Here is a 16,766-nt window from a genome sequence, read left to right on the forward strand (position 1 = left end):
ATGTTGACAATGACATTTTAACTTCTCTTATCCAAAAATAGGATGAGCCGGATTAAAAAATAGTAAAAGGATTAAAAAATACTTTATAAAGCTGCCGTAAATGGAGAAAAAATATTAGCAGGGGCTTTAAAAAAAAACATATAAACCATGGTTAGTTTAGTAAAACCATGGTTTTGCTGATAGTAATCAATGCACCAAAAAACATGGTTACTACATGGTTTTACTACAGTAACCATGTTTTTTTGGTTTGAACTAAAACCATGGTTAATTTTCGTAAGGGAAGAAATGTCAAGGGGTTTGGCTACATTGTCTGTTTGCCATATAAGTTTTCATGCACTCCCTGCGTCTTGCTGATTGTTTATTTGATAGTGCCATTTAAAAATATAATCCTGAAAATAGTTTGAAAATGTTAAACAACTTTAAGCCAACATTTGAGAACTATACATTTTAGATCAATAATTAAAAAAAATGATAATAACAATTAACATTAGCTTGCATTTATTAAAACTAAAAATATAAGCTAAATTAGCTTATTAAAATTATTTAGCTACATGTTTTTGTTTCTTAGGGGCATTCATAGCATTCATTGCATCCTTTGACTTTCTGGTTGCACCACCTGACCTCTGCAATAAATTTACATTTAACAGACTTGAATGCTGTGAATGCAGATCTGGCCTGTGATATTAATTTCACAATTGTACCTTTTTTAAATACGATTAAAATGTGTTTGATAAAATAGCAGTTTTTCTAGTTTTACATCGGTTGTAGCACCTGACACAGAAAGTGTACCAGCAGCCTACCCTTCACATTAAAGTGGCTATTTTTTCAGTATTTGAGATAAATCTACAAATCTTTCATTTAGCCATAAAGACCCTCTGGGCTTCACTGGATGATGTGATATGTTCACTGTTTTTACTTGTTAACTTTTAATAAAAGGCCCATGATTGCGGTTGTACATTTAAGAACTTTGAAATTGTCGGATAAACGTTTTTCAATTATCCTAACATCCCAAAAAAAATACAGATATTCGTGAAATTTGTTATAGGAAATGTTTCAAAGATACAATAATGTCAAAGTATCAACAATTAGTATTATTAAAAGAAAAAACACTGGAAATTTATTTGACCTAAATTGGTTTTATAAAATAAAGTGGCATGTCATAATTATCAAGTTATTGCCCCGGACACAAAAATATACATCATGTCGTTGACCTAATTATGCTTGATTTAATTAATTAATTAATTATGAATAAAAAAAATCCTATTGATTTGCAACAAATGACATAAGATTGTGTCTGTTTATGAAAAAGAGATTAAAGCTGTCCTCATGCTATCCAGTAACCAAGCTGATAAATAATAAAGTAGGCTAGTCTTAAGGTATCGCACCTATAAGCGTACAACTAGCCAAATATTGGAAAGATATATTATATTAACATTTTACAACGAGTAAATTGTAAATTACATATCAATTTTATGTAATAGGCACCCCATTCTCATTATATATTCATGATGCAGGGGCGGAGCCAGACATTGTAGACATTGGGGGCTTAGCCCAAATCTAGGGGTTTCAAAGCATGGCCCCCTGCTAATATTTTTTTTCCATTTACGGCAGCTTTATAAAGTAACATTTCTTAATCCTATACTATTTTTTAATCCTTTTATCCTATTTTTGGATAAGAGAAGTTAAAATGTCATTGTCAACATTTGTTATGTTACAGTTTCAAAATGACAATACATTTGTTTATTTGCTGTGTTCTCTGTATTGTCATTTCGAAACTGTAACATAACAAATTTTGACAATGACACTTTAACTTCTCTTATCCAAAAATAGGATGAGCAGGATTAAAAAATAGTAAAAGGATTAAAAAATTTTACTTTATAAACCTGCCGTAAATGGAGAAAAAATATTAGCAGGGGACTATTCTTTGAAATCCTTAGATTTGGGCTAAGGCCCCAATTGCTACAATGTCTGGCTCCGCCCCTGACCTGACCTCTGCAACGAATTTACATTTAACAGATTTGAATGCTGGTATAAGATTTGGCTTGTTATATTAAATTCATAATTGTACCTTTTTAAATACAATTAAAATGTGTTTGATAAAATAGCATTTTTTTCTAGTTTTACATTGGTTGTACCACCTGACACAGAAAGTTTACCAGCAGCCTACACTTTACATTAAAGTGTCTATTTTTTAGTATTTAACGGAACTCTACAAACTTTTCATTCAGCTATAAAGACCCTCTGGGGTTCATTGGATGATGTGATATACTTTCATGTTTACTGTTTTTACTTTTTAACTTCTTAATAAAAGGCCCATGATTCCGGTTGTACTACCTTAACATTTAATAACTTTCAAATGTTTCTCAATTATCCTAACATTCTACTGTTAATGCTCGTGACTTTTTTATAGGAAATGTTTTAAAGATAAAATAATGTCAAAGTATCAACAATTAATACACAAAATATGCATCATGTCATTGACCTAATTATGCTTGATTTCATTGATTCATTTATTATGGACAAAAGTATTGATTTGCAACAAATGAAGTAAGATTGTGTCTGTTTATGAAAAAGTCAAAGACAAAAAGTTGAAGCTGTCCACATCCTATCCAGTAACCAAGCTCTGAGCATCAGACTTTCCTAAACAAAGAAAAAGGTCATAAATAATAAAGTAAGCGAGGTGTCGCACCTATAAGTGTACAACTATAGCCAAATATTGGACAGATATATTATATTAACATTTTACAAAGACTTAATTGTAAATTATATAAATTTTATGTAATAGTACTCCGATCTCATTATATATTCATGAGATCATATCATAACTTTACAAAACATTTAGTGACACGCCTACATAAATATATGGCCAAATAATGAACATAGGTATCAAATTATAGTTTATAAATGTGGACATAAATTATCTAAAATATATGCATACCTTTGCGTTACATATATGAAACTATTGTTGAATATTTATGTAGAACATTTTTGTTAAATTTTTTTATACTGGAGATTAAATGACAACGTCGTATATATAAATAAAAACGTGTCTATTACAGATGACAAAAAGATTTTGCTGTGTCTTTCAAAAGGCAACGATATAAATACTGGCGTTGACGCTGATGCTCAAGAGGGCTGCAGGGGGCATCAACCGCACGAGGAAAATCCACCCGACGCCCGCCATAGCACACGAGAGAGAGAGAGAGAGAGAGAGAGAGAGAGAGAGAGAGAGAGAGAGAGAGAGAGAGAGAGAGAGAGAGAGATCTGGTCTTCCCTGCTTCCACATCCATCAAGTCCCAACAACTAAAGTCAGAGGGGAGGAAATCACGAGAGGCCGCGCTGTTTCTCGGCTTTCGCGTGGTTCCACGGGATTAGACCGTGCCGTACGAGATCACCGGGCAGACGGATGTACCGACGGCCGCCTGCTCTAAAGTTGGACACCGAAAACTGAGAAAAACGTTCACTCCTAGTATCTCAACGAGGGAAGCAGAGGCTATAGCGCGAGCCCCGCGTATAGCTGCGTCTGGAGCACCATGAAGCTCCCGTGCTGGATAACACTGGCGCTGTTGCTGGCGCAGAGCGCACTGGTAAGACTGACAATCTATTGTGATCTATTGTTATGAGAGGGTGAGTTACGGTCGGGCGTACTTGCTCACGGCGTTCACGGGTGTATGTGCGTTCATATTTGCGGTAAAGCGCATAAACGGAGAGTGTGAATCGTAAGGTCATTAATTAGATTAGAGTGGCAGTGTGTTTGTGTGTGTGTGTGTCTGATGCCTTGGTGCTCAATTGTAAATCTTGGACGCGACCCACATTCTCTCGGCTGACCGCAGACAGCGTGTCTCTGGCGGCCTGGGAAGAGCTTCAAGTGGGCTGAAGAATGCTTAAGGCTGGGATACACGAACCAGGCACCGAGCAAGACACCCTTGCCTTGTTTGGTCCCGTAGCCATTTTATTGGCCCTTGATCTTTATGTGTGTCTGGGTAGGTGGGTGTGCGTGTGTTGGTATTGTGGGTCAGGGGCGCACAGTTAGCTTCCCTGGTTGTGTGATTATATTGGTGCAAATATCGTGCGCGTGCATAAACTGTAATTAACGCGTGGCATCTAATTAGGCTGTAATTGCACGTCTTTTGTCCCTTGTTTTGGCTTATGGTGTTCGCCTGTTGGTGGTCCATACACATGGTACCGTTTTCTTTGTGGGTTGTAGATATTACAGCATGGCTGCATCAAAAGGGTAGCACGCGGAGGTGTTGGCCGAGCTTAAAGTGTCGATGATCATCGGATGATTTTGGCCGGAGATTGCTCGAGCTGGGGTGGGTCGGGGGTGGCAGGCTGCGGGGAGATGACGTCATTGGTTTTCGCGGCAGGAGAGACAGTCCACCCTCAAAATTTACCTTTAAACGGTATCAGAGAGGAAACGTATGTGATGTAATTTAATACTTAACTGTTAATAAAATGTTAACTGTAGTGTGAGACATTTTTTTATTTTTGTGTTAAGCCTGAGCTCTTCTCTAAAAGAACTGACTGGCAATAACCTAAATGCTACTGGTGGTCTTTTTTACTTCTTGTCCACAACATTATTTCAAGCCCCCATTCACAATTTCTACCAACTAGAATACAAAATATGTATTTTTAACTTGTTTTATCGCAAGTCTTCTCAATTGTGAAGCTGAAAGTTTATTGAGGGCGCAGTCTAAACCTTTATGTACCTTAGGATAAAGTGTTATATAATAGAGGATGGTTATTGCAGAACGGTTGCCCACCCAAATATGAATGAATGAATCATCGCTTGCATTGTAGTATAATGCATAATTGGTTATTTTGGCCATTTCAAAAGGAAGTATCATGTGGATCTGGACAGTGGTGTCATATCCTCTCTAGCTTTGTGTGCCAGATAGTTTAATTTAGATCTGGGAATTGAGCTAATGGACACACATCCTCTCCTGAAAGCCGTTCATGTGTGTGTGTGTTTTAAAGGATCCTGTTGGTCTCCTGGGTTCAGAACTGAATCAGTGTTTTGTGCTGTAGACGACAAAGGCATCCATAGAGGGAGGGAGGTGAGGAGGAGGGAATGGAGAGAAAATGAGAAGAGAGGAATGTGTGAAGCAATTTGACACAGGAAGTTTCTGCTACTGACTTACTAGGCTGCATAAAGGTCTCACTTACACCGACCCATAAGAGTTGGACAGTGTGTTTTAAAGTTTTGATTGGGACGCACCACGCTCAAAGTCTGTGCGGCCTGTTGGATTCGCTGTCGCTCTGCTTAGCAAAATAACCCAATGTGATATTGGGGTTAAAGATGTTTGGTTTGATGACTAAGAAGTGAAGTGAAACTTCAGAAAGGAATAAAGCAACTGAGAGGAAATTTTTTTGATATTGCTCTTTTATAACTGAGAAGACTTACATTAATGTTTCAGTTATGTATCAGTTCTGTCTCAGAGTAGTACAAATAGTTATTAAATAAAACAAGTATACAGTCAAGTATAGAGCTAAACATGTATTAAAATATAAAAATGAATCTAGTATTAGAAGTGTTTATTTAGAATTACTTAAGTTTGCAGTAAAGGTGCCATGAATGTCAAACTGTATTTACCTAGGCATAGATGAAATATAAGAGCTCTGTACATGTTAATGACATATCGTGAGCCTCAAAAGCATTTGTTTTCTCATTTTTATGTAAATCGTGTGCACGCAAAAGACTGCTGGAAAACAGGCCAATCTCAACATGACAACGACTGTGACGCCACAGTCGAGAATCGAGATGTACACCCCCAACATTAAATTACACCTTAAATAAAGTACAAAGTTGTTAAAATGCTAAAAAAAGTTGTGACTGCTAAGTTAGCGCTACATGCTAATTAATGCGATATGCTAGCATTTAGGCTTAAGTTCTACTATAGAGGGTATGCACGTGACGTCACCTTCGGTGAAAGTGACTGCGGTTACTCCCACTGAGTGGCAAAAGACAGAGCGGCACAATTTGAGTACAGTGAGAAAATATGGGGAAAACGCGTCTAAATGGGAAAAAGCTGTTGTGCGATAGACTGTACTAACAAGAATTCGGAGCTATCGTTTTACAGACTGGCAAAAACACCGAAAGGAGAAGTAAATAGATCGTTCATGCCAACGTCCACAGACAACAGGTGTGTTAACAAATTGCTAATGTCACTATCAAGCAGAGGTGGACGCTACTTAAGTAGTTTACTTTCTACCTAAAAGTATTTTTTATCAGTGTTTTTCTTTAAAAACATACATTCCAAAGCATATTACCATAATTTTTATTCTATTACATTTCATAAATACAGGTTTTTGTTTTACATTTAATATTTAAGTACATTAAAGTACTTTTACTCAAGTAAAAGTACACTATTTTAATGTAATTAGGTATTAAATCAATTTTAATATGCAATGTTAAAGAATACACAGTATGCTTTAGAATGTAGTAAAGTAAAAATTCCCAATACAAACACTCTAATAAAGCACAGATGCTTGGAAAATGTAACTAATGTAACTAAGTATTGTCCACCTCTTCTATCAAGTCCAACTAAATTCAATTTAAGCTGATATTAGTCAGTTATCGGCATTTTCACTGCACCCATTATGAAAACCAGCCATTTCGTTTGCCACTCAACAGGGCGTGCTCCAGCATGGTCACGTGGAAAAGTGACGTCAATGCATATCCTCTATTGACTATTGGTTCATACAAAAAAAACACAAGCTTAGCTTACCACTCAGAAACATCCATTAACAATCTCCAAACAATTAGTATGTTCGTCTGATACAGGCTGACATGAGCCTCAGAGCAGAGCAGTCAGAGCAGAGCTCAACATTATTATTCACAACCTTTCCAAATAGGGCAAAAATAGACCATTTAATTCAAAGGACAAATCCTAGAGTTGCAAATGGACATGTAAAACGTTTCTGGATAATTTTTGCACTTAATAAAGTTAAATATCTACTATGTAGATATAAAAGAAAAATGTAACATATTAGTTCAATGCATTCTTTGGCACCTTTAAAATTAGATACAGGTTGTTCCTGTGGTTTAGTTGGTATGGCACTGCCTTAGCATTGCAAAGGTTGTGGGTTCGATTCTGAGGACACGTGTGCTTATTACATGCTTTCATTCAAGTCGCTTTGGATAAAAGCATCTGCCAAAAGCGTGTCCGAAAAAATACATTTAAATCATGTTTTGGCATAGTATGTTCGCGGACACCTCTGTTTAATGTCGGTCCAAAAAACAGTCTACATTTTTAAAAGCAAATCTCTGTTCCTCCCACAGATTTTTTGCATGCATGAAAGGGACTCCACGTTGACTCCGTACATACTTTCCAAGTGTTTCCTAGAGCTTCCAGCTGATGTAAAGTGTTACTAAAGCAAAAACACATTATCTGATGCACCAAATGGTACCGTGTGCTGGTGTGAAGAGTTTCGTTTAGAGGTGTCAGCAGAAGAGGTGGTCCTTATAACGCCTTATCACGCTCACCTCCCTTTGACCTCCCCACATTCATCAGCCACCTCCTCCGTGATAACATGATGATGGATGTTTTTAGTTTGGATTCTGGGTCACGGAATATCTGTGAATGAATTTATTTATTTTAGTTTGAAAAAAATGTAAGGTATGAGGTGATCGGAAGACAACAAACCCGCGATTGAATATAACATGAGCTAATATTGTACCATAGTAGTGTGTTTAAGGTTCACAGCTCGTATGCCGAGAGCAGAATAGAAAATATGAATTGCTGAGAGAGGTGGAAACGAAAAGGAGAGGGAGAGGTGGAGTCGATCAGGGCTGGTTGCTCTTTCCCAGGAGACGCCGTTCTTCTACCTGTTCTGCACAGTGTCGCCATGACAACGACAGGGCACGTCTCAGTCACAGCCTTATCACGCTTTCTCTCTCTCTCTCTTTCTCTCCTTCTCGTCTCTTATTGTGCCATTCACACTCTTTTCTATCTCTCCGTCATTCCCCATTCTCTCTTTTTCATTCTGTTTCTCTGTCTGTCTCCATCTCTCTAATTAAGATGCGGCTCCAGCAGTCTGGAGGGGGAGGGGGGATCTCTCCATACCTGTGAGAGACAGACAGACACAGAGAGACAGCTTATTATTTAATTTAGTCTGATGTGTGGACATATATAATAGTTTATACCAGTCTATATAGCGTTATTTTTTTTTTAAAGGTGTGGCTATAGAGCTTGTAGATGGGGGTTTGCGATTGGGTATCTCGGAGAACCAGCAGTGAGAGATTGAATGGGTTTTTTGCTTTTCGAAATGGTGAGCGTTGTCCCAAATTTATGTGTGCTTGCCACGCTATAATAAGACTCCAAATTAGAGAGCATGGGTGGGAAGGTTTCCAAAGCCACAATGAATTTTAAGATGCCTTACCAAAGATGCCCTATAAATATGAATACGGCCATTGTAGCGAGGAAGGACAGCCTTTAGCCTAGAGAAAATGTGCGTCTGCGCATCTCCTTCCTTTTCCTTCTCACGCTTCCCTAGCTGTTTATTTGTTCCGCAGATGTTTTAATAGCCTCTTGCTTGGGGAAAGGGTAGGGTTGGTGACATGTTTCCGTGGAGATAGAGGAACAGGAGGGATAATTGGGTTAACGAGAGAATGGGGCGTGGCCGTGTGCTCCGGGGACTTCTGGAATGCCGCTAACTTTCCAGTGGCAGGGTGGGGCGAGGTGAATGTCAAATGAGCGTTCACACAGCGTTGATCATTAACATTCATGCATTTGGCAGACAAAAGTGACCAGTGCATTATAAAGTATGCGGTTTGGGGTTCGAACACACAACCTTTGTGCTGTCGTCATTGTGTGAGCCACAGGAAAACATGTAGAAACAGCCCAGAGTTAATTGGACACGAGAAATGTTTAGATAACGCTGGTTGAGCGTGTCGTAGATTATGTGCGGCCATTAATCAACAAGGTCTGCTGTTTGCATTTTTCATAAAGACAAATGACCGAGGACATTTCACATACGAGCTTTCATTCGAGTGTGTACATGCATCCTGTGTAGGTTAATGGCTTTTATTTATATTTGCTTTGGAATGTGGCATGGGTGACATAGATAATGTGCGTGTGTCTGTGGTAAATTTTCCCTGATGTTCTGAGGGGATTTCCTGACAGAAGCGGCTTTACATTATTTAGTAGTCGCTCCCCATGGAGTCTGGCACAAATTAGTGTGTACTGGAAAAATATGCATGGAAATTAACGTATCATAAATGTACTATATGTCTACTATATTCAAAGTCTTCTTAATCCATTAAAGGGATGATTCACCCAAAAACGAAAATTTTGTCATCATTTACTCATCCTCATTTTATATGAGTTTCTTTATTTTGTTGAACGTGACAAGATGAAAATCACTATTTTCTGTTACAAACTTTCACGTAGCATCTTTAGGTAACATAAAAAATTCTAATCCATAATTTGATTTTCAAAGATGTATTATAAAAAGTGATATTTTTTCGGTAAAATGCAATAAATCCAAGTTTTTTTTTTTGTCATTGCTGCGGTTATACTTGGAACGTCGTCGCTGAACGTTTTTGACAGTGATCAGCTTTAAAATGTTTTGGTCCTGCTCGATTTTCATTGACTTAAAATAATGGAAAGTTTTTCATAAGATCCCCTGGGGTCAATGTGATAGCATGACAGAAGCTTGAAGCTGTCGTGTGAGAACAAGCAACAGCCGGCATTTTTCCTTCGCCTGAGTGGCTTACATTCCCCGCTACAGAAAACCATCACAGGTTTATCCATTCCAACAAAGGTATTATTTTGTTTTTGTTTGTTTGTTGATCATAAAGTACAAAGTAGATGAGGAAAACTAGGAAAATGCATTGTTGTTTACAATGCGTGGAATGGTGTGCTGTGATTTGTTGAGTGGATTTATTGCACTCTGCAGAGAAGGGAGACTGGTGTTTATCGTGTTTTGGGAAAAAAGGAGAAAAGATGACAGAATAACACGGCAGATATCAGATTTTGCGTAAAATTAACAATTTACTTTTTAATACTGACCTGATCCAATACTGAGTTTGGCGGTAACTATTTAAAAAAAAGAAGTTTATCGCGTTTTGGAACCGAACTCTTCATATTTTGATCAATTATGGGAAGAACACAGTTGACTGTCCCCATTGACTTCCATAGTTGGAAAAACAAATATTATGGAAGTCAAGCAACAGGAAAATAGAAACTCATACAGGTTTAGAATAATATAAGGGTGAGGAAATGATGCCAAAATTTCCATTTTAAGGTGAACTATCCCTTTAAACGGCTTTGGGTGAGTAACAGATCAAAATTTAAGTTCCTCTCCAGTGAGCTGTTTACTTGAGTTTATTTTTACTGTTTATTTTAATGCTACCATTTAATCAAAAACTCCCAATGAGTTAGTAACTCCGATGACTATTTAGTGTGGCATGATAATAATAAGTCAATAATAAGGTAATGAGTAATTTCAAAACAAACATACGCACATTCTTTTTTTTACGTATTTGTTGGAAAACTTTAGATAAGTGTTGAAAAAAATAGGTTTCCCACCAAACGGCAAAAATGTGCATATAATCCACATCCTAACTTAAACTGTCTCTGCTTGTATCCTTCACACTCGGCTCCATTTAATCCATCTTCACTTTGCATTTCCTTTGTTTCTCAGTCTGAGCACATCAACACATGCACAAAAGGTCATCCTCACCTTCAGTATAACCTCTGCTGAAGCTTTAATCACTCAACAGTTTGCTGTTTTTGATCCTCAAAGCTCCGAGTCGTCTGCGTGATGAAGCAGAGAGCTTTGTGCACATTGATGTGCAAATCAGCACACGTCTTTGCGACACAATAATGAGAACAGCGTTTTATGGAAGGTGGAGTTAAGAGGCTCATTGAATCTGAATTAAGGCTTGTTACTCTGATAACTTGTTAATTGGAATATGTGTTACATTAGCTGATAAAAATGCATACTGCAGACTTCATTCACAAGGAAGAGTTTATTGTGTGGTTTTTTCCTTACAGTGCAAAATGTATTAAAGGAAAACACCACCGTTTTTCAATATTTTACTATGTTCTTACCTTAACTTAGACTAATTAATACATCCCTATCTTTTTTCAATGCATGCACTTAATTTTTGTACAGTGCTTGTGAATGTGTTAGCATTTAGCCTAGCCCCATTCATTCCTTAGGATCCAAACAGGGATGAATTTAGAAACCACCAAACACTTCCATGTTTTCCCTATTTAAAGACTGTTACATGAGTAGTTACACAAGTAAGTATGGTGGCACAAAATAAAATGTGGCGAATTTTTAAAATTGAGAACTATATTGTATGGCAGAAGAGCACTTCGTTTGCAGCACTTCGACTTCGATCCTTCGATCTGATTTGGTCTTTAGTTTGGTATATATCGAGTACATTTAATAGTTAAAAGTATAGTGTTGACAGACCTCTCATTATATACTGCAGTAAAAGATGATGTAACTTAAAGCATTGTTGCAAGAGTAACTGAATAACAGATTGACTGGAGGAAGAATCAAATAAATTTGCTTTGTTTCAAGTAATGATCTGTCTTTCTTAAGTAAATATCTAAGACATATTTGCATAAGAGCCTGTATCACAGACATGAATGTTAAATGTGGTGAAATGTCAGAATGTTGGCTAAAGAGATTCAGTTCTGCAAGTGTTTGATAAGGGGGAGTTGGCACTTGGCACATATATTCACACATCTGATGATATACAGACTTCTGTCAAGTGTGGACAATGACTAAGAAAGAGACCCTGTAAATAACGCTGAGATCTTTCAGTTTCCGCCACAAGCGCTCGTGTAAATTTCATTAAAATTAATATCTTAATAATATATGTATATTAAGGGGTGAGAACCAGAAGGGCGTAGGTGACACTTCACCAACCTTATAGGAGTTCCAGAACAAAAAATTTATATGATCTGACTTTTTGAGATCTTTAACTGATTAAGATTTCACTCATGTCCTACCCAAAATCTCACTGACATCCTTTTTATTCTCACTTTTCTGTGTATACACACCGATTAGCCATAACATTATGACCACTGACAAGTGAAGTAAATAACACTGATAATCTCGTTATCATGGCACCTGTCAGTGGGTGGGAAATATTAGCTATTAAGTGAACATATTGTCCTCAAAGTTGATGTGTTAGAAGCAGGAAAAATGACTTGACAAGCCAAATTGTAATAGCTAGACGATTGGGTCAGAGCATCTCCAAAACTGCAGCTCTTGTGGAGTGTTCCAGGTCTGCAGCAGTCAGTACCTATCAAAAGTGGTGGAAAAGCGGAAGGAAAAGCGGTGAGCTGGTGCCAAGGCTCATTGATGCACGTGGGACCATGTGGTTCAATCCAACATACGAGCTACTGTAGCTCAGATTGCTGAAAAAAGTGAATGCTGGTTCTGATAGAAAGGTGTCAGAACACACAGTGCATCGCAGTTTGTTGCGTATGGGAATGCTTAGCCACAGACCAGTCAGGGTACCCACGCTCACCCCTGTCCACAGCCGAAAGCGCCTACAATGGGCATGTGAGCATCAGAACTGGACCACATGGAAGAGTGTGACCTGGTCTGATGAATCATGTTTTCTTTTACATCACGTGGATGCTGGGTGCCTGTGCGTCGCTTACATGGAGAACACATGGCACCAGGATGCACTATGCTAAAGACTTAAAGGATTAGTAAATTTTCTTAAAAAAAATCCAGATAATTTACTCACCACCATGTCATCCAAAATGTTGATGTCTTTCTTTGTTCAGTCGAGAAGAAATTATGTTTTTTGAGCAAAACATTCCAGGATTTTTTCATTTTAATGGACCCCAACACCTAAACGTTTTAATGCAGTTTATAATTTCAGATTTAAAGGACTCTAATAGGTCTCAAACGAGGCATAAGGGTCTTATCTAGCGAAACGATTGTCATTTTTGACAAGAAAAATAAATAATATGCACTTTTAAACTACAACTTCTTGTCTTCCTTCGGTCCTGTGACACGCCACATAACCTCACGTAATACGTCATCACGCGGAAAGGTCACGGATGACGTATGCGAAACTATGGCCCAGAAAGAGGACCGTTCCGACCTTGTTGTATGTGGAATGATACTAATTAATGTCTTTGTGTCAGTTTATTGTTTTAAAATCGTCCGCAAATATGCGTTTCATATATGTAACGCATGACCTTTCCATGGCATTACGCAATTATGTGAGGTTGCGCTCGCGTGTCACAGGAACGGAGATAAACGAGAAGTTGTAGTTTAAAAGTGCATATTTTTTATTTTTCTTCTCAAAAATGACAATCGTTTCGCTAAATAACACCCTTATGCCTCGTTTGGAATCGTTTAGAGTCATTTGAAACTGCATTAAAATTGTAACGTGTTGGTGTCCATTTAAGTCCATTAAAATGAGAAAAATTATGGAATGTTTTTCTCAAAAAACATAATTTCTTCTCGACTATACAAAGAAAGACATCAACATTTTGCATGACATGGTGGTGAGTAAATTATCTAGATTTTTTTTAAGAAAATGGACTATTCCTTTAAAGGATCTGCTGCTAACGACTTGGTTCCAGATACCACAGCACACCTTGAGAGGTCTGGCCTCGACGGGTCAGGGCTGTTTTGGTGGCAAAAGGGGGATTGATACACAATATTAAGCAGGTGGTCATGATGTTATGGAGGATCGGTTTATACTTTTGTATTATATGCAACGAATAGTATTATTTACTTACCCAGACTATGTTGTGAGTCATGATTCACACATGATGTGATTCATGCTTTTTTAAATTCTAGATGCAAATGGAGGCTAAACCTAGCTTTGAGGAAGGACAAAATTATCAGTGAATGCTAAATGAAGTTTTAGTGAAGTCCTCTTACAGGGCTTCCAAAGACTTTGCACAATATTTCAGTCGCTGTGAGCTATCTTTACAGCATTATCTGTGTAACAACGCTTTAAGAATTTCAGCTTTTGTGTTTTACAAATAACAGCACAAAGGCTTTGAAAAAACCCCAAGGATTTCCTGTAGCTCAGTTCATAGTAACACCAAGGTCAAGGGTTTGGTACATAGAGAATGCCTGTACTGATAAATATGAAAAACCTAAACATCTGTAAGATGATATAAAAGTGGCTGTCAAATACAATGTCTAAATTTGTATTTTTTTTGGTCTATTTCATTTAAAAATATAAGTGTTGAGGTAGTCTGACCTAAAAGATTTTCTGACAGTAAAATGCAACTCTGCCAGGATCATCAAAAATATCCCGAGGTCTGCGCTTATGTTACGGCTACTGCAGTTTTGAGGGATTCCGTCTTAAATTAGATCAAGACTTATTCTCGCCCTTCTCCCATCTGTTGGCCCCCAAGTCAAATCCTAAGGCCAGTATCAGTTTAACACTGTCATATACACAAACACTGAATGATCGTACAGCTGATATTGCTGTGATTGTAAAAATTTCCCTTTTTCACAGGGCTACCGTATCTCAGCTTTACTGTTAGCAAAATAAATGAGTCCAGTAATGTTTATTTTTAGAACACATGTGAATACCAGAAATTTCAACTGAAGTGCTGACCAGCAATATTTCCTTATGTATTTTATACACCATAGCTAAAAACAAGGCCCTGTATGTGTGTGTGTTACAGATGGTTCAAAAAGCCAGCTGCTGCACAGATTAAAAAAATTGAAGAAAACGATGTTCACACATGCAATATCTGAGAGTTTCCTGTGTGATGATTGTCAGATCGTGACAAGAACATAACACATGATGACTAAGGCTTGATGTTCTTTTGTGTTATTTAGTTTGCTTCCAGTCTGCAATACAAATCACATCGCCCGTTCCTTGTGCGCACAATTTCTCAATGAAAGCTGCATATTGTTAAATAGCTGTCTGTCATTATGTCCACTTGTACAAGCAGATGGAGGACAGGCCAGAATCAGCTGCTTCAGTCTGTTTTTCCTTCCTCTGGTTCCTGCTCTTCCCGAGTCTTTACTTATCATATTGTGCATGGAAAGTGATATTGATCGATCCGGGTTAAGTGAGCTACACGTCCGCTCGGGCAGATGTGCTGGAAAGCAGATTACGCTAGCGTGTAGGGATGAAAGATTACAATGAAATCACCTGCTGGAGGTCGAAAGAAACGAAACGAGAGGGAGTGTTAAACAAGGGGACTAAAGAGCTTTGTGCAATGGTACACAATCTAGTGAATGGATTACAGAGGCAGGGCAGAAATGAGAGAAAGACGCAAAAATTAACATGAAGAAGGAGCATCATCAACACTTACATTTTCTGGCTGTCTTGATCTTCTGAAAGTTGTTTTTTATTATTTCTATAACCTCCTGCGACCCAGAAGATGAAAGGTTTTGATATTTAGATGTATTTTACATAAATGAAGGATTGTGGTTGAAGAAAATGTTACAGCAAAAAGCAATAATGTCTCTTGTAGTGGACATCTGGTCTTGGTTGGTCGTGAAATGTAATAATATCATATTCATTTTCATGTGGGTTTCTGCTGAAATGTCTTTTTTTAGTTAGATGAAGAAAACACATCTAAACAGTAAAACGATATAAAAAAATTACTCTCATAGTGGAGTTCGATTCAGGACATTTAAGTCATTACACAAAAAATGCTGTGTTATTTTCAATAACCCGCTGGGATGTAATCTAACCTATGCTGGGTTGTTTCAACCCAAAATACTAGATTATATGAACCTAATGTGGGTCAAATATAAACTTGAGCGGAACACCCAAGTTTACTTCTAAATTTTTCATGTAAATGTTAATCTATCACGACAAACTATATATTGTTGGAAAGGTCTAAGAATGCAGTTTTCATATTTCAAGACCTTTTTAGCAGTAATAATAATGCAGTAACTGTAATTTATTCATTTGTGACAAGAGTATGCAGCAAACCTCATAGCAAAGTAACACAAACCTCAGTTTTTTGATAATTTTATGTATTAAAAATACAAATATTAAAAAATGTAAAGTGTCTTCTTTAAAACAAGACCAAAATTAGGCTTCCAGACCAAGAAAATGCCAGAGTTGTATTAATTTAAAGGTGTACATCACCTTTTCACCACACCCCCACTCAAAAAGTGCTGTGCCAGGTAAAGGGTTAATTTAACCCAATGGCTGGGTTTGTCCTCTTTTGACCCAAATAATAACAAATAATTTTTTAAGTGATTTCTAAAGACATTTTTAAATAAAGAGTTTTAAGTCACAAACTAAACGATCAAGCCAACAAAAAATGATTACATTAAGCAAAAAGGTTTATTGTTATATTTAAGGATTAGCCAATTTTCTTAAAAAAAAAAAATCCAGATATTTTACTCACCACCATGCCAGCCAAAATGTTGATGTCTTTCTTTGTTAAGTCGAGAAGAAATTATGTTTTTTGAGGAAAGCGTTCCAGGGTTTTTCTGATTTTAATGGACTTTACTGGACCCCAACCGGTAACAGTTTTAATGCCGTTTAAAATTGCAGTTTAAAAGGACTCTAAACGATCTCAAAGGAGGCATAAGGGTTTTATCTAGCAAAACGATTGTCATTTTTAGCAAGAAAAATTAAACATGCATTTTTAAACCACAACTTCTCGTCTTCCTCCGGCTGTGTGATGAGCCAGCGCGACCTCGCGTAATGCGTCATCACGTCAAGAGGTCACGGATGACATATGCGAAACTACGTCCCAGTGTTTACAAGTTTGGAGAAAGAGGACCATTCCGACGTTGTTGTATGTCAAATGATACTAATTAATGTCTTTGTGTCAGTTTAT

At 37.4% G+C, this 16,766-nt stretch overlaps 1 protein-coding gene across 1 annotated transcript in view; it reads left to right on the forward strand.

Moving 5' to 3' along the window:
- Positions 1 to 3,216: 3,216 nt before the first annotated feature.
- Positions 3,217 to 16,766, forward strand: part of sdc3 (syndecan 3) — a 36,987-nt gene continuing 23,437 nt past the window's right edge. Inside the window, exon 1 of the mRNA XM_055219803.2 lies at positions 3,217 to 3,587. Within this exon, the coding sequence (XP_055075778.1) occupies positions 3,534 to 3,587 (54 nt within the window). The 5' untranslated portion in view covers positions 3,217 to 3,533. The remainder of the gene's footprint in view (positions 3,588 to 16,766) is intronic.

The sequence above is a fragment of the Misgurnus anguillicaudatus genome, chromosome 20 (genome assembly GCF_027580225.2).
Source record: "Misgurnus anguillicaudatus chromosome 20, ASM2758022v2, whole genome shotgun sequence".
Taxonomy (NCBI): Eukaryota; Metazoa; Chordata; class Actinopteri; order Cypriniformes; family Cobitidae; genus Misgurnus; species Misgurnus anguillicaudatus.